The following is a 22,976-nucleotide window of genomic DNA, read 5'->3' as shown; positions in this document are numbered from 1 at the left end:
ATATCAGTTGAAGTGAAATTATTATTATATTATATATTTACAATTATATTGCACTATTTTACAACTACCTAAAATAAAATCACTTTACTTCACAAACTAGCTAAGCTGGCTGCATTCACTGAGGTAAATTATAATCATCAAAAATAGTATATGTAATATTCACAACAATAACCGTTAAAAATACTGTCATTTGTATAACAATGGCGAAATGTATGAATACTTACACACATACGTAAACTCCTCCATCGTTAGTTATGACCGTTCTGACTGGTGATGACGTGGTGCGCGAAATGACAGTTGGGTGATCATGGCTCTCCACTTCCTGTGAAGTGATGTATCAATGTTCCCTTATTCCCTATGCCGTGCGCAGTGCCCTTTGAACTGAACATGTTCGCTCCCTTCGGATTAGAATCTAACTTAAGATGGCGGAAAACCCTGTGAAGTCCACTTCGCAGTCCACTTATGGTCAAATGGAACGCACCTGTTGATTGTTTGAGCATGTGACTGCGCGTTTCTCCTTGTTTTCTATTGTTATGCGCAGCATATTTCCCGTGCGCACAAACACAGCCACAGACAATGAATTGTTTGTTCGGTTAGAGAAGAAGAGCATGATGTATTTTGTAAAAAGTTTTTTGTTGTTGTTGTTGTTATTAACTGCTTTGAGAACTGGAAATGCACAATTCATGCATACAAATCTGTATATATTAATAAATACAGATGATTAAATTAGACCAATGCAAAAAACGAAATTCATGCCTGCATTTATTAAGACAAACCTAGTAAAAACGAATGCAGTATATACACTGACTTGGCAGCTCTGTGAAACGTAATACAACAGTGCCACCTACTGTCTAAATGCATTAACATTAAAGGGGGGGTGAAATGCTCATTTTCACTCAATCTCCTGTTAATCTTGAGTACCTATAGAGTAATATTGCATCCTTCATATCTCCAAAAAGTATTTTGTTTTATTAAATTTTTAACATAAAGATAGGCTGTACCGAGTCTTTCCGGAAAAAACCGAGCGGCTGGGGGCGGGCCGTGTGGGGGCGAAGCTTAGCTGTGCTAACGCGCCAAGCTAGTGACAACACACAGAGACATTTGTTCAACAAACAGTTTTACTCACCGTCCGGTTCCAACGCACGACCGCGAACCTTTATCATTGTGACTGCTCGATCCTTAAGCATTAGACGATCTGCAAATCCGTAGATCTGGGCTTTGTTTATAAAACAATCATCGTCGAAATGCAGGGAACAAAAGTCTTACACAACTCCGTTTATGCTCAGGAAAACAAACTGCCACGGGTTCCTTAACGCTGGGTTCTTTGGGAATCTGTGCAGGGTTGTCTTGCCCTGGCAACCAAAAACACACTTCTTTGGTGACATTGACTTCCCAAAAGCCGGGCAGGGCGCTTTGATGGCGAACTGCTTTCACTCTCTTGCTCTGGTCTACGAGTGCGCGCGCGGCCGCGATCTTACCGGAGAAGTGCCCTTAGGACCCATATAAGGAAATTCCGCCCTATCTTACGTAAGACAGAGCCATACTCGAAAAAAACTTTCCGAAACTTGTGACAAACCGGAAGGAGTATTTTTGGAACAAAAATACTCCTTCAAACGTACAACTTAGTTTTTGAAACTTTGTCCATGTTTAGCATGGGAATCCAACTCTTTACCAGTGTAAAAAACTCAGTATGCATGAAATAGCATTTCACCCCCCCTTTAAAAGTGTGAGGTGAACTCTTGCATAGACATAGGTAAATGGGTTTGTCTATTAGCCTGAAATAAAACATTTTTTTTAAAAATTCAGATCTTGTGCTTCCTCACATTGGAGTCCCGAGTTCATGTATAAAGTTTGGTTTCGATACGTGACAGAGTTCCTGAGATATGGACGACTTCCTGTTTGGCGACTACGCCGCTGATTTCGTTTGGCTGTGACGGGCAAACGCTTCCGAAAATCAAAAATCCTTCTAGTAACTTTTGTGAGGCTTGGTCCAAGGATCATGTACGTCCAGTTTCGTGAAGTTCGGACCAAATTTGTGACCTGTGAAACTTTAGTTCCCTTTCGTTGTCACTCCGAGTTACGTCGGATGACGACGAATGGGGTTTCGCTTAGAAAGCCTATCATCTTCGAGTATATAAAACGAGCCAATGGCAATGAAATGCCATGGGTCTGCGGAATTTGCATAGCGTATCTCCGCCCCACGCAGGGGGTATATAAGGAAGTGCGCGAGCAACATGCAGACTATGTTTTCGCTTCGGAGCCAAGTTGATTCTTCACTCCACAGCCAATTCTGAGTTCATCTCTTCATTCTCTTCGAGACGAGCCTCTCTCCAAGTGTTGGTGTGACAGCGAGTTCCAGCGAGTGCACATTCCCTGCTTATCTGTGCAGTGATTTGCCAGAGTTTGTGTGTTCATCTCCCTGGTCGCTTCAGCATTTGTGGAGAAATCTCCTTTCACAAAAGAGCATTGCACGCGGCACGTCTTTTTAAAGATGCCTCGCCCGTGTATTTCTGGTTGCGGTCTGTATGTGTCTGACTCTGATGGGCACAATCGCTGCCTTGTGTGTCTGGGTGTTGAGCACGCTAAGGCAGCGTTTGTGGATGAGTCATGTTCCCATTGCGGGAACATGCCCATCGCACGGTTGCGGTCGAGACTCAATGACCTTCGTGGTAGAGTCCCCTCACCCGCACCCCGATCTACTGGCTCCGCGAGAGCTAGTACTTCGGCTGGCGGCCAGGGTGACCTGAGGGTTACGGTGTGGAACAAAGCACCGACTATTCCACGCTCCACACCGCCCTCTAGCACTGTGCAACCCGCGAGTGTTCCAAATGAGCCTGCAGTACAGTCCACTGACTTGCCGCATGTCTCATTTGGCGCTCCAGAGGAGGACCGTATGTCGATCGCTGCATCACAAGGTGGGCAGGAGTCCTTGGGAAGTGACGATTCGGCTGTGCTGCCACCCTCGGGTGTCCCAGCATTGCCCGAGTCTGATCCCGAGCTGACGGCCATGCTTTCCCGGGCAGCCGCGGCCATTGGTCTTGAGTGGTCCCCGCCACCTGGGCCGGTGCGCTCGCGGCTGGACGATTGGTTTTTGGGAGCGGCCGCTGACCCTCGTCGCCGCCCAACCCCAATACCTTTCTTCCCGGACGTGCATGAGGAGGTCACGAGGTCCTGGAAGGCACCATTGTCTTCCCGTGATCGCTCGGCGACCTCCTCCGCCTTTCCTCCTCTCGATCAGGGGGCTGCTAAAGGGTACACTGGGGTTCCCCAGGTTGAACGCTCTGTTGCGATGCAACTGTGTCCTCAGAGTGCTTCATCCCGTGGCGACCCAAAACACCCCTCCAAGGCCTGTAGGTTCTCCTCCACCCTTGTGGCGAAGGCCTACAGAGCTGCGGGGCAGGCAGCCTCCTCACTGCATGCCATGGCGACACTGCAAGTCTACCAGGCCCAGTTGTTGCGTGACATGCACGAGGGGAGGACTGACCCAGCACTCTTCGATGAGTTGCGTCCCGCCACCGACCTCGCTCTCCAGGCGACGAAGGTGACCGCACGCTCGCTGGGTCAGGTGATGTCCACATGTGTGGTCCAGGAACGACACCTGTGGCTTAACCTGGCTGATATGCGGGAGGCCGAGCGGACCCGCTTCCTCGACACCCCCATATCCCAGGCTGGCCTCTTCGGCGGCGCAGTCGAGGACTTTGCCCAGCAGTTCTCGGCTGCCCAGAAGCAGACTGAGGCTCTAAAACATGTCCTGCCCCGGCGGCCCGCTGCTCCGGCAGCGCAGTCGTCGGCACAGGTGCCTCAGGCTGCTCGCCGCCGAGGGCGCCCTCCTGCGGCTCCCGCCCCTCCCGACCGGCCTCAGCAGTCATCTGCCTCCGGCCCGCGTCGTGGAGGAAGCCGCAGGAAGGCGCCACAGCCCTCTCCCGCCCCGCGCCCCGCTAAACGCCAGGCCAAGCGGCGCTCCTGAGACGGGCTGCTCAGAGATGGTTTTGAGTTCTTTTCAGGAGACGGTAGCAGGGCCGCTCCTTCCCCCGGTGGAGGGCCGGGGGAGAATCCTTGGTTATCCCATTCCCGCTGCTCGTCCCATGACGGGCAGCACCCTAAAATGGTTAAAGAAAGAACTCACTCTCCCATCTCTGAGCACACAGAGTTCTCGGATGACGGTGCGCGCCGCTCACGAGCCCCGCCACTCTCATCCCCCTCTGTCGCCAGACCCCTGCCAGAGCACGCCCCCGTGGGACGCTGGTCCTCCCCTGGCCTCCTCTGGCAGGATGCGGCTAATGACCGTGCCCCCGCACCGGGCCGCTATGCCACCCACGCCTGGGCCGGTCATTCCGCCTCGCTGCACCACCAACGGTACGTCTGTGGTCCGTATGACCCCGCTGGTTCAGTTTCTGGGAGCCTGGCTAGAGCTTCCCGGGCTGTCCCGCTGGGTCGCGAGGACCATCAGGCTCGGCTACGCGATTCAGTTCGCGCGGTCTCCTCCCCGCTTCAGGGGAGTCCGCTTCACAATGGTCGGTGGCAATGCCCCTGTCATGAGAGCGGAGGTCGCCACCCTACTGGCGAAGGGTGCGATCGAGACTGTCCCTCCAGCTGAAATGAGGTCCGGCTTCTACAGCCCTTACTTCATTGTACCGAAGAAATCCGGTGGGTTACGACCTATCCTGGACCTGCGCGTCTTGAACCGCTCCCTTCACAGGCTGCCGTTCAAGATGCTCACGGCCAAACGCCTTTTCGAATGCGTACGGCCACAGGATTGGTTTGCAGCGATCGACCTGAAGGACGCCTACTTCCATGTCTCCATTCTTCCTCGACACAGACCGTTTCTTCGGTTTGCTTTCGAGGGGCAGGCATACCAGTACGCGGTTCTCCCTTTCGGGCTAGCCCTGTCTCCTCGCGTCTTCACGAAGGTCGTCGAGGCAGCCCTTGTTCCCCTACGAGAACACGGGGTTCGCATCCTGAACTATCTCGACGACTGGCTGATTCTAGCTCACTCTCGAGACCAGGTTTGCGAACACAGGGACCTTGTGCTCCGGCACCTAGCTCGTCTGGGCCTTCGGGTCAACTGGGAGAAGAGCAAACTCTGCCCAGTGCAGAGGATCTCTTTTCTCGGTATGGAAATCGACTCGGTCGCCATGTGCGCGCAGCTTACGAGCGAGCGCGCGCAGTCACTGCTGACTTGTCTTCGTCAATTCGAGGGCAAGAGTGCGGTTCCACTGAAACTTTTTCAGAGGCTCCTGGGGCATATGGCATCCGCAGCCGCAGTAACGGCGCTCGGTTTGCTTCATATGAGACCGCTTCAGCTTTGGCTTCGCGATCGAGTCCCGAGGTGGGCATGGCAACACGGCACGTGCCGAGTCCAAGTGACTCCGGCCTGCCGTCAGACCTTCCCCCCGTGGTCGAACCTCAAATTTCTACGGGCTGGAGTTCCCTTAGAACGAGCTTCCAGGCATGTTGTTGTATCAACAGATGCCTCCGCCACGGGTTGGGGTGCCATGTGCAATGGACATGCTGCCGCGGGCTCCTGGACAGGACCCCAGCGCCTTTGGCATGTCAATTGCCTCGAGTTGCTGGCTGTACGCCTTGCCCTGCACCGCTTTCGGGCGTTGCTCAAGGGTCAACACGTACTGGTCCGATCAGACAATACCGCCACAGTAGCGTACATCAACCATCAAGGTGGTCTACGCTCCCGCCGTATGTCGCAACTCGCCCGCCACCTCCTCATATGGAGTCAGAAGCATCTGAGGTCGCTTCGAGCCATTTATATCCCGGGACACCTGAACCAGGCGGCCGACGAGCTGTCTCGAGTTCGGCCTCTCGCTGGAGAGTGGCGACTCCATCCCCAGACGGTCCAGCTGATTTGGGATCAGTTCGGCGACGCACAGGTAGACCTGTTTGCCTCCCACGACTCGTCCCACTGCGACCTGTTTTATTCCCTGACCGAGGGCACGCTCGGCACGGATGCACTGGCACACAGCTGGCCGCGGGGCCTCCGCAAGTATGCGTTTCCCCCAGTGAGCCTTCTTGCGCAGACCTTGCGCAAGATCAGGGAGGACGAGGAGCAGGTAATTTTGGTTGCCCCGTATTGGCACAACCGCACCTGGTTCTCAGAACTAGTTCTCCTCGCGACAGCACCTCCCTGCCTGGCCTATTCCCCTGAGGAAGGACCTGCTTTCTCAGGGACGGGGCACCTTATGGCACCCTCGTCCCGATCTATGGAACCTCCACGTGTGGCTCCTGGACGGGACGAGGTAGGTTTGAGTACCCTACCACCAGCGGTGGTGGCTACCATCACTTCCGCTAGAGCATCGTCCACGAGACATGTCTATGCGTTGAAGTGGAACCTCTTCGTCAACTGGTGTTCTTCTAAGAATCTAGAACCCACGAAATGCCCCATCAGTGCCGTGCTTTCCTTCCTGCAAGAAGGGTTGGAGCGAAGGCTGTCTCCCTCCACCCTGAAAGTGTATGTTGCCGCCATCGCCGCACATCACAACGCAGTTGATGGTAAGTCCTTAGGAAAGCACGACCTGATCGTCAGGTTCCTGAGGGGAGCCAGGAGATTGAATCCTCCTCGTCCTCCCCTCGTACCCTCTTGGGACCTCTCAGTGGTTTTAACTGCCCTGCAGAGTGCTCCCTTTGAGCCTCTGCAATCAGTGGAGCTTAAGTTCCTGTCAATGAAGACAGCGCTCCTGGTTGCATTGGCCTCCATCAAGAGGGTAGGGGACCTGCAGGCATTTTCGGTTGACAAAGCGTGCCTGGAATTCGGGCCGGCTAACTCTCACGTGATCCTGAGACCCCGGCCTGGATATGTGCCCAAGGTTCCCACCACACCCTTTCGAGACCAGGTGGTGAACCTGCAAGCGCTGCCTTTGGAGGAGGCAGACCCAGCCTTGGCACTGCTCTGTCCAGTACGCGCACTCCGTGCTTACGTTGACAGGACGCAGTGTTTCAGGACCTCAGACCAGCTCTTTGTCTGTCATGGTGGGAAGCTGAAGGGAAAGGCTCTCTCCAAGCAAAGGTTGTCTCACTGGATAGTGGACGCCATTGCTTTGGCATACCAGCAGCAAGGTCGACCATGCCCCCTTGGTGTGACGGCCCACTCCACTCGGAGTGTGGCATCCTCTTGGGCTCTAGCGCATGGCGCCTCGCTAACAGACATCTGCAGAGCTGCAGGCTGGGCGACACCTAACACATTCGCGAGATTCTACAATCTCCGAGTGGAGCCAGTTTCTTCTCATGTACTCGCTTCAACTAGCCGGTACTAGATTCTGCTCAGGTGTCTTCGCTTGCTCGCCATTCCTCTCCACGGACGGGATACGTGCGATATTCTCCTCAGGTGAGCCTAATAAGCCCTGAGTCTCCTCCAGCACTGACGACGTCAACGCCAGAGTTATGCCACCGGCAGCTTTCGCGCTTGGCTAGGTGCCTCCATGTGCATGGTTCCCCTCCGGGCGACCCCCACGTGTGTATTTCCACTGTAAGCCTCTCTGAGCATGTGTCTTCCCTTGGCAAGCCACCTTGCCACCCCTGGGGTTGAAATATTCCACCTGCGGCTGGACACCCCAGTGTTATTCCGTATGCAGCCCTTCGGGGTCATATGTGTATTCCAAGTCCCCCCCTTCGGGTTGGGCATGATTGCATATTTCCACTGGATATGCTTCCCAGTGTACCTTGGTATTCCTGTGTTAAGTAGGACTCCTTCGTCCGTGCTAGTCTCACGACAGGGAGCTCAGACTTACGCAGGGCACTGGAAGACAGTCGAGAGGTGGCGTGATTTCACTGGGAACCCCATTCGTCGTCATCCGACGTAACTCGGAGTGACAACGAAAGGGAACGTCTTGGTTACGTATGTAACCCTCGTTCCCTGAGTAGGGAACGGAGACGTTACGTCTCCCTGCCACTTCCGCTGTACCGCTGGAACGCCTGAGTTCAGTCTCGGCTCCTCAGCGAAGACATAGTCTGCATGTTGCTCGCGCACTTCCTTATATACCCCCTGCGTGGGGCGGAGATACGCTATGCAAATTCCGCAGACCCATGGCATTTCATTGCCATTGGCTCGTTTTATATACTCGAAGATGATAGGCTTTCTAAGCGAAACCCCATTCGTCGTCATCCGACGTAACGTCTCCGTTCCCTACTCAGGGAACGAGGGTTACATACGTAACCGAGACGTTTAGCTTTCTGTTCAATCCAATATTGCGGACAAACGACATGGACTCATGATGTCAACTTCACGAGCAACTTACACCGGTACTGACCGGACGTTTTAAAGTTGGAACGGTGTCTCTGTCTCAAAGGGCCTAGGCGCAGGAGCTGACCAAATAGCTGGGGGGGGGGGGTTGCCAAATTATGTAAAATTTTGGAATTTTTTTTTAATTTTTTATCTTGTACATCCTCACATTGGAGTCTTGAGTTAATGTACAAAGTTTGGTTTCGATACGTGATAGAGTTCCTGAAATATTAACTACTTCCTGTTTTGGCGACTACGCCGCAGATTTCGTTTGGCTGTGACGGGCAAACGCTTCCGAAAATCAAAAATCCTTCTAGTAACTTTTGTGAGGCTTGGTCCAAGGATCATGTACGTCTAGTTTTGTGAAGTTCGGACTAAATTTGTGACCTGTGAAAATTTAGTTTTGCTTTCTGTTCAATCCAGTGTGGCGGACAAACGACATGGACTCGTGATGTCATCTTCGCGAGCAACTTAAACCGGTACTGACCGTACGTTTTAAAGTTGGAACGGTGTCTCTGTCTCAAAGGGCCTAGGCGCAGGAGCTGGCCAAAAAATTTTTCCCGGGAATAATAATAATAATAATAATAAGAAAACTTAAGAAGAACAGTAAGTGTGCTGCTTTCAGCAAGCACACTTAATAATAATAAGAAAACTTAAGAAGAACAGTAAGTGTGCTGCTTTCAGCAAGCACACTTAATAAGAAGAAGAAGAAAACTTAAGAAGAACAATAAGTGTGCTGCTTTCAGCAAGCACACTTAATTAACATGAAATCGCACTTAAACTGATTTGGTTTATTGTGATTATGAAATCGCAAAGGCTGCGATTATTTGTTATGCCCAGCTTGTCAGTGACGGACGGCAGTAGTAAATGCTGGTCCATCTGAAAGCACTGCGAGTTTGAGTCGCTTATAGCGTGAATTTGGAAAAGCAACACGCGCCAAACATCATTCCAAACACGAGCAGCATTTATGAACCTGTTGTCCAACAAAAGACACCATTTAAAAAAACAAAAAAACAATCAAAGCGTTTCAATCTTCTGTTTATTCAGCTATAGTAGCCTATGATGCCCATATGGATTTCCTGGAATAACTTGCTATCTACTTCTGCGGTGTGCTAGTCGTACTTCACTGACAAGCTGTGCATAAAATAATCGCAACCTTTGCCAAATCGTGTGCTGTTTCATTTCGATTAATCATGCAGCCATCGTGCATAGTAAATTCAGTTAGGTATCAATCAGGCCCAAAGTTTAGCTCCGTTTAGCTTCAGCCCTGATCAAGCACACCTGAACAAGCTAATAAAGTAATAAAGGTTTTCAGGATTACTAATGCGTGGGACCAACTCCACACAGGGCACAGGATAGTATAATGTTGACTGAGTGTAAAGGAATCTGATGAATCCGGCATAACAACAACTCTCAAACACTCCGATTCACAGATGCTGTTAGGAGTGTACAATTATGCAATGACGATAATATATTTTATACTCCTGCCATGAAAATACATTTTCTTATATTTATACAAATGTAAAACAGTGAGTTGATTAAATAGATATTAAAATATATTTATTATCAGCTGTTCAAATATGATATTGTTTTGCTTTGTTGATCGAATTTCAGAGACAAGGCCTGATAAAGTGTGTCATAATAGCCTATTCTCTTTCCATAATATGCCAATAATCTGATTATATATGTGATTTACTCCTGATAATGTAGCCCACAAGACCTTACACTGTTTCTTTTAAAACTCAGCCTACTTCTCTGTTCTTTTCAAACAAGAGAACAAGGAAATAATAGAGAGAATTAAACTGGTCTAGCAGGTAACCCACACGCAGTCACATTATTTTGGTGACCTGCACAAAGACATGTTAATTCCAGGAAGATTTTGTAGGTGGATCATTTGACAAGGAAACAAAATCTCAGACCTTGAGATACGAGTTTGGCATCACTTCATGGTTGTTTCCAGAGGAAAGGTAGGTGTTACAAATCAATCTTTATTCTTATTCTAAGTTTATTCATAGAAAGCCTTGACTTTAAAATGCATTGTTCAATGCTTTACTTTTGAAAGTTGTCATTTCTGTCTGGCATTAATATAAACGAGCAGAAATTTGACCTAAATTCAGGTGTGCGATTGCTGTTGACTGGTGCGCAACCAATACTTATTTGTGCTTGCAGTTTGTGTCATTGTAATTTATTATGAAACAATCCTTTTTTATTGCAGGGTACTGTACTTCCATTAAATATTTGACCCTAATGTAGATATTTACAAATGAATGGATAGAACGGTCAAACACATAGTTCTTCTGATTTTTAAGGAATTTCGTTTTGTAAGTCACGGAAAATCATGTTATCATGACAATTTCTGCTGATTTGTGACAAATAGCATGAAAAGTTGACTGTTTTGAGCACTGAACATTACAAAAGACCTTAAACATCAAAATGTAGTCTTATCATTGTCCACTGATTATCTATGACAGAATTTCCTATTTTACAGATATAAGGTGTCTGGATGAGCCATATAATTGCCTTTTGTTCTGAAGAAATATGTTGAAGTGATTTTGACTTAACATACATCATTGAGAAACATGGCTGGTCAAGGTAAGATCAACTAAATTATTTTTGGTTCACTGTAACAACATTTGTCACAAAAATGCTGTAATGCAAGTCATTGTAGTCAATTATCTCTAACCACTTGAGCCTTTAGGTTTTAGATCTTATACAATGGCAGATATTTTCTGGGTTTGTTTACGATATCTCACTAAAACATTGATCGAATTTGGTGCTCTTACCCTGCAAAAATGCTCACTGTTGAAACTATCAGTTTACATATTTGCATTGACAGAATTCATGCAGTAAACTTTATTATCTTTTCCGAGACTGTGCTAATAAATGTTTGGTTTATCTGATATCTGTTTATATGCTATATATTTATGTGTATGTTTTATTTCTCAGGTACAGGAAAAATATTAAAGTACTTTGCAGGAATCATAATGACGCTCCTGCTGACCCATGAATGTGTTGTGGAAACACTTGATTTCCCAGAAACAAGTATAGATTTAGAGGTAGGGGAAGGTTCTTTTTTTTCACTGTGGGAACATAAACACAAATCATGTACTGTATGGAAAAACAACAGATTCCTGTCTTTTTAAGATTAACTTGCTATAATATAGTTTTCACTAATAATTATATATATTTTAACCATTAAAAGCACTTTTAAAATGTTTAACATGAAATTTATAGCATAAAAACATTCAAAAATTTTCAATTGGCCCAAATGAAATTCTGTAAATTATACATTTTTTATAATTTCTTTATTTTTTAGTTCAGATTTAGTTTTATTTTGTGTTAGTTTTTATTTATTTCTAGCTAATAATTTTAGTACTTCAACCTAAACTTGTGTCAGATTATTGCCACGGCAACATTTCTAGTGTCCGTTTAGTTTGTTTTTGAACTAATTTATATTTTATTTTATTTCATTTAGTTAATGTTATTAACCCTGCCATGGTCACATGATCAACTCGCATGCTAAAAGTTTATATAATATATAAATGTATTAGATGTAATAGATAAATGTAATAGATAAAAAATGTATTTTTGTGTTGTTTTTATTTTTACAGTTTAGCTACATTGATGGGCAACTGCATCATAGATTACCAAGAAGCGCAGGTTGAATTCACTGTTTTGTCCTCTTCTTACACACTGTTATAAAAATTGTTTGATGTTATTTATATAAGAATCAAGACACATTAACTTAATATGCTTTGTTATTTTTGTCTGGGATTTTGTCTGTCAATGGTTTTGTCTTGTCCTTTTATTCAAGAGTACAGGCCTCCTTGTGACTGCATGATGATTAAAATCTCATTCATTTTCTCATGTATAGAGCTATTGGAGTTCATTGTGGTTGTGGAAGTGAATGCATCCCAAGCTGTGGTGATTGAACAGATCAGAGCGTCATTGGCCTCCATCACATTCCCTCTTCAATTGGACAACAGTACTGAAATTACTGCTGCGAACATCACAACAGGTGAGCCTGTTAAACCGGTCATCAAAAGCTATTTACGTAATTCTTACTGCTTAATTTTCATCTTTAATGTTGTGCAAACATTCTGTTGTTAACCAGTTCTGTTATATTTACATTAGTGTGCCAGCCAAATGTGACCGAATACCAGTGTGTATGTGAAGATGGTTATGCATGGACATACAACAACTGCAAGACGTATGAGGCCTGTGATGACATCAGTTTGGGCTCATGTGGATGTATCAGTGGTATTCCGAGTGATGGAGAGATGTGTGTGCTGGAGAGCGGTAAGAATCATGACCAAACAAGCCAACTGCAAATGTACTCTTAAAAAGCTGTATTAATGTTTATGTTAAAAATGCTACAGCAAAAAAAAGTTAAATAGTAAACTGTAAGTTACTATTTAAAAAGTAACAGTAAAAAGTACAGTAAAAAGTATGAATTTGCATATAATTTAGTGAAAATCTATATTTTAATTAACAAGACAATATACTGTATGCATGTTTACATTAAATATATTTTTAAGTAAAAAATTATGAGTCACCTTATAATTTATGGTGAAAAGCAATTTAAGAATGTTCCCAAAAGTCCCTGTGTCATGCATCATTTCAATATCATCTTTTTAAATAGTTCTGATCAATTATGTAAACATTGATAGTGTTATGGTGGTTTTTAAGGTAAAAAATAGACTAAATAAAAAAAATTACTGTAGGTTGGTACATTAACATATCAGTTAACAAAATGTACAAATATATACTGTGAAATATATGGACACCAAAATGCCTCTCATGATACTTTGAAAGTTTTAACGTGAAATTGCACAGTTGCTAGTTTTGTGCTTTAAATTGAGCAAAACAATTTAGTCTATTAACATCTGTTGGAACTACTTTTGATTATTTTTTTTTTTTATGTATTACACATTGCTATTGATAATATAATTAATTACATAAACATGTATATTGTAATAAAACATACAAAGTACAATAATATGCTTATTGTCTCTGCCACAGAACTTCCCTTCACAGACTTATTGTTTGAAATTGAGATGGAATCATCAAGCATCTCTGTGATCGATGAGATGAGGAGATATTTTAAGAACATCACATTTCCACTTCAGTTAGATGAGCTGGTTGAAGTATTAGATGTGGACATCACGACAGGTGAAGAATATCACATGACCTTCATGAGCTTCTGAACACAAACACAGCAGTTCTGATCTGTTAGAAATGACCGTATGTTTACGTTTTATCCTTTCTTAGTGTGCAATTTCAATGACAGTGGATACAAGTGTGTATGTGAGGATCAGTATTTCTGGCCGTGTGAAAAGTGCACAGAATATGGGAGCTGTGATGACATCACTAACAACACATGCAGCTGCATCAATGATATTCCAAGTGATAGACAGTTCTGTCAACCAGTCAACGAGATAACAAGTAAAATAGTTTTATACATTTCTGTTTGCAATCTCACAGAAGACCTCAGATATTGTTAAAGATTATTTCTAATCCATTCTCATCCTTTTCCTGGAAGATAACACTGCATGTGGGCAACCATCAACAGGTACGTAAAAACATATGATTCAAATCCCGAAGTACATATAACTACTGTTTTTTCATGAATATTGGAAGAGAAGAGTGAATATTCCTAACTCTTTTTATCTTTCCTACACTCATTCCAGTTCCAGCTGAATATCTAACTGAAATTCAGATAGATGCCGAGAATACTTCCATCATTGATCAGCTGATGAGCTATTTGATGTCTTTCAGTTTGCCCTACAAAATCAGTGACAGCACTAACATCACAGAAATCAACATAACTACTGGTATGAGCTCTGTCTCTGCTTTGACTTGTACTTTATACATCATTTATAAATGAATGATAAACTTGTTGATTCTGCTTTTCAGTGTGTTCATTGAACCAAACTCAGTATCAGTGTAAATGTGAGGGTCTTTTTGTTTGGCCAAATGACACGTGTCACTCATATGAGGCCTGTGATGACATCATTGATGGTTCATGTACATGTATCAATGCCCTTCCAGTGGATGGACAGTTCTGCCAGTTAAAAGAAGGTGAGCCATTACATTCATAAATCTGAAAAACAACAGAACAACAAAATATAACTTTTTATATTTGACATTTGACTTGTAGCAATCCAATGCAATTAAATATCATGGACAGTGATTTCACACTTTTAATTTAAGCACACTTTTAATCTTAAACTTAATTGGTTATCTTTTCTTTATATCTGGTATACCGATAATTGTAACCATTTTAGTGAGTCTATAAAGAAAAGTTTCCAACAACAGTTTTCACAGTAACTTATTTAATGAAGTGTTTGGATAATTTCTCAACTTGGGAACCCCCCACCGCAATTAATTAAAATGAGAAATGTGTAACAAATTTTTTTTTTGCCATAACTAAAAACATATATGAAAATGAATTCATTAATAAAATATTGGTAATGGATATAATGTTTTTTTTATATTGGTAGTCAAATGATCATACAGATATTGTGTCAGAAAGCAGAAATCACATAAAAATTGGTTCAGCATATCAATAATTGGACACTGGTGTATAAAAATAATCTGAATCAGAATCGGCTGATCTCCATAGCAGAGTAAGAACTTTCATAAAAATACAGCAACACAACAACATTCCAAAAGAAGGCCGTGGCATCAAGAAAAACCTGTTTTTGACAGTGAGGGTACATAGTTTTACTTTTGTTCTGCTATACTGGCTTCTGTTCTTTTTTTTCTTTTTTTTTGCAGCACCACCTTCTAACTATGAGATTGACATTGATGTGAGATTCTTTGACTTGTTCCTGGTGAACTACTTAAGAAGTCTAATCACAAACATCAGCTTTCCTCTCATTCTGAGCAACAGCATAAATATCACAGATGTTGACGTGACTACTGGTGAGAGCAGAAAGCTTCGTTACATCAGTGTTTGTACAAAAATGTGTAATTTTAAGATTAGTTTTATATTTCTTATCAGGTATGTTAGATAGACTTCATAAAATCATCAAATGTGGGGTATTTTGAGCTGAGACTGTATATTTCCTTCTGCGCCACTGAATGTCTTTGGATATAAACATGCACATTAAACACAAAGTTACTCCCATAATATATTTTTACCTATAAATGCAAAGATTCAGAAATGCTTTCTTGGTTTTACACTTAACACTAATAATTTTAAGTGACTTCTATTGATTGTATGAATATAGCCAAAAAGTTGCCATAATTTCTTTTTTTCACAGTGTGTGGGTTAAATGGAACACAATATGAGTGCAAGTGTGAGGAGCGTCATGTTTGGCCCAATGACACCTGCAGGGCCTATCATGAGTGTGATGAGATTGTGGGAGGCACTTGTGGATGTATTCAAGCTCTCCCTTCAGAGGGTCCGCTTTGCCAGAGAGGTAAGAAATCACATTAGATCACAAATGTACTGATTGTAATTGTAGTAACATGACCAGTATGGTTTTACTCTGTGACACTTGACACGTTTTGGTGGTTTAGAAATCTTAACATTATTGCAATAGCTTCTCACTCTTTTTTTTCCAGACATCAATGAATGTGAAGATGCAGTGTCAGTTTGTGGTCAATACTCAGATTGTATTAACATCATTGGGAGTCACATGTGTTCATGCTGGAGTGGATTTAATACCTCCAATAAAGACAGTCCTGTGAGTCGCAACAACTCATGTCAGGGTGAGTATTATCAACTGATTTTGTTTTCTGTTTTTGTCTCATAAAATTGAGAGTACAGAGCTGCTATTTCTTTACAGTTTGTATGAATACTAGTGTGAGTTTTAGCTGTTCCTGTTTGAGGTGTAACATCATCAAACAAATGATTTTTTTTTTCTTTTTTACCATCTTGGAATTATAATATCAATACTTTTGTTTAAATACCAGAATTCTTTCATGCCTTTAGAATTTTTACCTTATTTAATACTGTAAACGTAATAGTTTTAATTACTTTTTTTTCTCCATAGATATAAATGAATGTCAGGTCAGTCCATCTGTATGTGGTCCAGACTCCAACTGCACAAATGAAAGAGGAAGTTACAATTGCTCATGTTTGGATGGATTCACTGTAACAAACTCAAATCTCACCATCAGCATCAATAACACATGTAGAGGTAAATCCTATAATCACATTTATATACAGTCTAATATTTGGAAAATAACCTAGAGTAGTTTTTTAGACTTTTCAATTTTTGCAATAAAATCATATTTAACACTGTTTGTTGTTTAATTAACAATTGGACGTAATTAGGTGTTTTTTTTTAACTGTTGCATACTACATTTTATTCATCCTCTATTTATAGTTACCAAAACATAGATTTGCATTAAGGTGACATTCATATTTCAGTGTTCCTATAACAACAATACCTATTTCATATTGTCTTGTAATATAGATGTTAATGAATGTCTAAAGTCATCAGAGTTTTGTGGTCCAAACTCTCGTTGCACCAACTCAATTGGGAGTTACAACTGTTCCTGCTTGAGTGGGTTTACTGTAACAAATATGAATCAACCAATCAGCATCAGTAACCCATGCAATGGTGAGCATGTAGAAAATATACTTCATGATGTATTTGATTTATATTGCAAGTAAATTTGACAGAAATATCAATTCAGTCTATTATATGGTTTGGTGTGTGTTTCTGTCGTTTCTGTTTTCTGCCATGATAAAAGCTGCTTAAATACATAATAAAGTTGTTTTAAAAAGAACTGTTACATGAAATCCTATGGCCTGAAAAAATAATTGTCTGTTAATAATTTTCTTTTGTGAACTTTGATTATTTTATTTGTTGGTAAAAGGCATTATCATGATTTATTTTTTTTTTAAATCTTTTTTTCTACAGTGACTCTACCTTTGACTGAATATCTGATTGAAATTCAGATCAATAGTGTGGATAGTAGCGTCACTGAGCAGCTGAGGACCCTTCTGATGTCTTTTAATTTGCCCTACATAATCAGTGACAGCACTAACATTACAGAAATCAACATAACTACTGGTAAGAGCTCTGTCTCTGCTTTGTACTGTTAAATAGCTAAGAATAAACTCTATACTTCATGAATACTGACATCAATTATTTGATGTTTGGACTCTTCTTGTGCTTTTCAGTGTGTTCATTGAACCAAACGCAGTATCAGTGTAAATGTGAGGGTCTGTTTGTTTGGCCAAATGACACGTGTCACTCATACGAGGCCTGTGATGTCATCACTGATGGATCATGTACATGTATCAATGCCCTTCCAGTGGATGGACAGTTCTGTCAAGGTGAGACACTGGCGTCAATCTACAACATCAGTTTTATCCCTTTAATTTATTTGATCTGTTTTTCTTGCTTTTATTTTCCTGCATTTTGCTACTAGGATTGACAGACTGATTATGTGTTTGTTTTTGATTGCAAATAACTCTATTAACAACACATTAATGTTCTTTTAAATTTTACACCACAGGCTACAAAGGTCATTAAAAAAAAATTACAAAAAATATTTTTAGTTATTTTAAGAATTGAATTACTTGGACTAATCTGCTTCTGTTTATTTTTTTTTTGCAGTACTGCCTTCTAAGTACATGGTTGACATTGATGTGAGATTCTTTGACTTGTTCCTGGTGAACTACTTACGAAATCTCATCAGAAATATCAGCCTGCCTTTGACTCTGAGCAACAGCATAAATATCACAGATATCGACATGACTACTGGTGAGAGCTGAATGTTTTATCATGTCACATACTAAGATGAGTTCAGTATTAGGACAAATTGACAGTTTGAACACAGTTTAATAAATCCTATTCTATTACAGTGTGTGGGTTAAATGGAACACAATATGAGTGCAAGTGTGAGGAGCGTCATGTTTGGCCCAATGACACCTGCAGGGCCTATCATAAGTGTGATGAGATTGTGGGAGGCACTTGTGGATGTATTCAAGCTCTCCCTTCAGAGGGTCCGCTTTGCCAGAGAGGTAAGAAATCTCATTAGATCACAAATGTACTGATTGTAACTGTAGTAACATGACCAGTATGGTTTTACTCGGTGACACTTGACACGTTTTGGTGGTTTAGAAATCTTAACATTATTGCAATAGCTTCTCACTCTTTTTTTTTTCCCAGACATCAATGAATGTGAAGATGCAGTGTCAGTTTGTGGTCAATACTCAGATTGTATTAACATCATTGGGAGTCACATGTGTTCATGCTGGAGTGGATTTAATACCTCCAATAAAGACAGTCCTGTGAGCCGCAACAACTCATGTCAGGGTGAGTATTATCAACTGATTTTGTTTTCTGTTTTTGTCTCATAAAATTGAGAGTACAGAGCTGTTATATCTTTACAGTTTGTGTGAATACTAGTGTGAGTTTTAGCTGTTCCTGTTTGAGGTGTAACATCATCAAACAAATAATTATTTTTTCTTTTTTACCATCTTGGAATTATAATATCAATACTTTTGTTTAAATACCAGAAGTCTTTCATGCCTTTAGAATTTTTACCTAATTTAATACTGTAAACGTAATTGTTTTTTTTTTTTTTTTTCTCCATAGATATAAATGAATGTCAGGTCAGTCCATCTGTATGTGGTCCAGACTCCAACTGCACAAATGAAAGAGGAAGTTACAATTGCTCATGTTTGGATGGATTCACTGTAACAAACTCAAATCTCACCATCAGCATCAATAACACATGTAGAGGTAAATCCTATAATCACATTTATATAAAGTCTAATATTTGGAAAATAACCTAGAGTAGTTTTTTAGACTTTTCAATCTTCGCAATAAAATCATTTCAGTCAGGACCACTTCGCCAAGTATGGATAAATAGATTTATTGCGATAATATAGCATACAGTTAGTGTTGGCGGTATGGATCTGTTCTGGGCAAAACTCCCACGCCTGTCCATGCAGCTATGCCTGGACAGAGCGGAAGAGCAGCAAGGCAAACCCCCCATGGGGTACAGAACAGAACCAGTATGTGCATGATTACAATTCTCAATTACATGAGTTGAAATGAGCAATTACATGTGAAATACAATATATAATAAAAATTTGCCAAGATTACACTGTAATAAAACAAGTGATCAGAAAGATGAAGGTTTGGTTAGGAGGAGTTGGGGTTGGAGGAGGGAGTTTAGATGCGAGCAGCAAGCTATGTGGGAAATGCTGAAGGAGTGTGAGATTTATGTGTGCCGCTGAGATAGATGTCGACACCGGATTGGACCACGTCATGAACAGCTGGCTAACAGCTGATGCGGGCTTGGCTGACGTGGCCTGCCTGAACTAACGCGATGCTTGATATTTAACACTGTTTGTTGTTTAATTAACAATTGGACGTAATTAGGTGTTTTTTTTAACTGTTGCATACTACATTTTATTCGTCCTCTATTTATAGTTACCAAAACATAGATTTGCATTAAAGTGACGTTCATATTTCAGTGTTCCTATAACAACAATACCTATTTTCATATCGTCTTGAAATATAGATGTTAATGAATGTCTAAAGTCATCAGAGTTTTGTGGTCCAAACTCTCGTTGCACCAACTCAATTGGGAGTTACAACTGTTCCTGCTTGAGTGGGTTTACTGTAACAAATATGAATCAACCAATCAGCATCAGTAACCCATGCAATGGTGAGCATGTAGAAAATATACTTCATGATGTATTTGATTTATATTGTAAGTAAATTTGACAGAAATATCAATTCAATCTATTATATGGTTTGGTGTGTGTTTCTGTCGTTTCTGTTTTCTGCCATGATAAAAGCTGCTTAAATACATAATCAAGTTGTTTTAAAAAAAAAACTGTTACATGAAATCCTATTGGCCTGAAAAAATCATTGTCTGTTAATAATTTTCTTTTGTGAACTTTGATTATTTTATTTGTTGGTAAAAGGCATTATCATGATTTATTTTTTTAATCTTTTTTTCTACAGTGACTCTACCTTTGACTGAATATCTGATTGAAATTCAGATCAATAGTGTGGATAGTAGCGTCACTGAGCAGCTGAGGACCCTTCTGATGTCTTTTAATTTGCCCTACATAATCAGTGACAGCACTAACATTACAGAAATCAACATAACTACTGGTAAGAGCTCTGTCTCTGCTTTGTACTGTTAAATAGCTAAGAATAAACTCTATACTTCATGAATACTGACATCAATTATTTGATGTTTGGACTCTTCTTGTGCTTTTCAGTGTGTTCATTGAACCAAACGCAGTATCAGTGTAAATGTGAGGGTCTGTTTGTTTGGCCAAATGACACGTGTCACTCATACGAGGCCTGTGATGTCATCACTGATGGATCATGTACATGTATCAATGCCCTTCCAGTGGATGGACAGTTCTGTCAAGGTGAGACACTGGCGTCAATCTACAACATCAGTTTTATCCCTTTAATTTATTTGATCTGTTTTTCTTGCTTTTATTTTCCTGCATTTTGCTACTAGGATTGACAGACTGATTATGTGCTTGTTTTTGATTGCAAATAACTCTATTAACAACACATTAATGTTCTTTTAAATTTTACACCACAGGCTACAAAGGTCATTTAAAAAAAAGAAAAAATATATTTTTAGTTATTTTAAGAATTGAATTACTTGGACTAATCTGCTTCTGTTTTTTTTTTTTTTTTTTTGCAGTACTGCCTTCTAACTACATGGTTGACATTGATGTGAGATTCTTTGACTTGTTCCTGGTGAACTACTTACGAAATCTCATCAGAAATATCAGCCTGCCTTTGACTCTGAGCAACAGCATAAATATCACAGATATCGACATGACTACTGGTGAGAGCTGAATGTTTTATCATGTCACATACTAAGATGAGTTCAGTATTAGGACAAATTGACAGTTTGAACACAGTTTAATAAATCCTATTCTATTACAGTGTGTGGGTTAAATGGAACACAATATGAGTGCAAGTGTGAGGAGCGTCATGTTTGGCCCAATGACACCTGCAGGGCCTATCATGAGTGTGATGAGATTGTGGGAGGCACTTGTGGATGTATTCAAGCTCTCCCTTCAGAGGGTCCGCTTTGCCAGAGAGGTAAGAAATCACATTAGATCACAAATGTACTGATTGTAATTGTAGTAACATGACCAGTATGGTTTTACTCAGTGACACTTGACACGTTTTGGTGGTTTAGAAATCTTAACATTATTGCAATAGCTTCTCACTCTTTTTTTTTTTTCAGACATCAATGAATGTGAAGATGCAGTGTCAGTTTGTGGTCAATACTCAGATTGTATTAACATCATTGGGAGTCACATGTGTTCATGCTGGAGTGGATTTAATACCTCCAATAAAGACAGTCCTGTGAGCCGCAACAACTCATGTCAGGGTGAGTATTATCAACTGATTTTGTTTTCTGTTTTTGTCTCATAAAATTGAGAGTACAGAGCTGCTATTTCTTTACAGTTTGTGTGAATACTAGTGTGAGTTTTAGCTGTTCCTGTTTGAGGTGTAACATCATCAAACAAATAATTATTTTTTCTTTTTTACCATCTTGGAATTATAATATCAATACTTTTGTTTAAATACCAGAAGTCTTTCATGCCTTTAGAATTTTTACCTAATTTAATACTGTAAACGTAATAGTTTTATTTTATTTTTTCTCCATAGATATAAATGAATGTCAGGTCAGTCCATCTGTATGTGGTCCAGACTCCAACTGCACAAATGAAAGAGGAAGTTACAATTGCTCATGTTTGGATGGATTCACTGTAACAAACTCAAATCTCACTATCAGCATCAATAACACATGTAGAGGTAGATCCTATAATCACATTTATATAAAGTCTAATATTTGGAAAATAACCTAGTGTAGTTTTTTTAGACTTTTCATTTTTTGCAATAAAATCATATTTAACACTGTTTGTTGTTTAATTAACAATTGGAAGCAATTAGGTGTTTTTTTAACTGTTGCATACTACATTTTATTTGTCCTCTGTTTTTGGTTACCAAAACATAAGAAAACATAGATTTGCATTAAAGTGACATTCATATTTCAGTGTTCCTATAACAACAATACCTATTTTCATATCGTCTTGAAATATAGATGTTAATGAATGTCTAAAGTCATCAGAGTTTTGTGGTCCAAACTCTCGTTGCACCAACTCAATTGGGAGTTACAACTGTTCCTGCTTGAGTGGGTTTACTGTAACAAATATGAATCAACCAATCAGCATCAGTAACCCATGCAATGGTGAGCATGTAGAAAATATACTTCATGATGTATTTGATTTATATTGCAAGTAAATTTGACAGAAATATCAATTCAATCTATTATATGGTTTGGTGTGTGTTTCTGTCGTTTCTGTTTTCTGCCATGATAAAAGCTGCTTAAATATATAATCAAGTTGTTTTTAAAAAAAAAAACTGTTACATGAAATCCTATTGGCCTGAAAAAATCATTGTCTGTTAATAATTTTCTTTTGTGAACTTTGATTATTTTATTTGTTGGTAAAAGGCATTATCATGATTTATTTATTTTTAAATCTTTTTTTCTACAGTGACTCTACCTTTGACTGAATATCTGATTGAAATTCAGATCAATAGTGTGGATAGTAGCGTCACTGAGCAGCTGAGGACCCTTCTGATGTCTTTTAATTTGCCCTACATAATCAGTGACAGCACTAACATTACAGAAATCAACATAACTACTGGTAAGAGCTCTGTCTCTGCTTTGTACTGTTAAATAGCTAAGAATAAACTCTATACTTCATGAATAC

The 22,976-nt window shown here is 41.2% G+C and overlaps 1 protein-coding gene across 1 annotated transcript in view; it reads left to right on the top strand.

The window, feature by feature from the left end:
- Positions 1–10,055: 10,055 nt before the first annotated feature.
- The window catches only part of adgrf6 (adhesion G protein-coupled receptor F6), a gene marked incomplete at its 3' end in the record, with an annotated part of 70,852 nt that continues 57,931 nt past the window's right edge, over positions 10,056–22,976 (top strand). The window contains exons 1-31 of the mRNA XM_079889223.1: positions 10,056–10,197; positions 10,719–10,822; positions 11,177–11,286; positions 11,842–11,890; positions 12,105–12,248; positions 12,365–12,529; positions 13,253–13,402; positions 13,502–13,675; positions 13,773–13,802; positions 13,921–14,064; positions 14,147–14,311; positions 15,011–15,157; positions 15,499–15,657; positions 15,803–15,949; positions 16,234–16,380; positions 16,660–16,806; positions 17,110–17,262; positions 17,373–17,528; positions 17,812–17,958; positions 18,060–18,218; positions 18,367–18,513; positions 18,796–18,942; positions 19,730–19,876; positions 20,179–20,331; positions 20,442–20,597; positions 20,885–21,031; positions 21,133–21,291; positions 21,440–21,586; positions 21,868–22,014; positions 22,304–22,450; positions 22,758–22,910. Of these exons, the coding sequence (XP_079745349.1) occupies positions 10,810–10,822; positions 11,177–11,286; positions 11,842–11,890; positions 12,105–12,248; positions 12,365–12,529; positions 13,253–13,402; positions 13,502–13,675; positions 13,773–13,802; positions 13,921–14,064; positions 14,147–14,311; positions 15,011–15,157; positions 15,499–15,657; positions 15,803–15,949; positions 16,234–16,380; positions 16,660–16,806; positions 17,110–17,262; positions 17,373–17,528; positions 17,812–17,958; positions 18,060–18,218; positions 18,367–18,513; positions 18,796–18,942; positions 19,730–19,876; positions 20,179–20,331; positions 20,442–20,597; positions 20,885–21,031; positions 21,133–21,291; positions 21,440–21,586; positions 21,868–22,014; positions 22,304–22,450; positions 22,758–22,910 (4,156 nt within the window). The 5' untranslated portion in view covers positions 10,056–10,197; positions 10,719–10,809. The remainder of the gene's footprint in view (positions 10,198–10,718; positions 10,823–11,176; positions 11,287–11,841; positions 11,891–12,104; positions 12,249–12,364; positions 12,530–13,252; positions 13,403–13,501; positions 13,676–13,772; positions 13,803–13,920; positions 14,065–14,146; positions 14,312–15,010; positions 15,158–15,498; positions 15,658–15,802; positions 15,950–16,233; positions 16,381–16,659; positions 16,807–17,109; positions 17,263–17,372; positions 17,529–17,811; positions 17,959–18,059; positions 18,219–18,366; positions 18,514–18,795; positions 18,943–19,729; positions 19,877–20,178; positions 20,332–20,441; positions 20,598–20,884; positions 21,032–21,132; positions 21,292–21,439; positions 21,587–21,867; positions 22,015–22,303; positions 22,451–22,757; positions 22,911–22,976) is intronic.

This window comes from Squalius cephalus (genome assembly GCF_949319135.1).
Source record: "Squalius cephalus genome assembly, chromosome: 12".
Classification (NCBI taxonomy): Eukaryota; Metazoa; Chordata; class Actinopteri; order Cypriniformes; family Leuciscidae; genus Squalius; species Squalius cephalus.
Note: the sequence above shows the minus strand (reverse complement) of the source record. Positions and strands in the feature narration are given on the sequence as shown.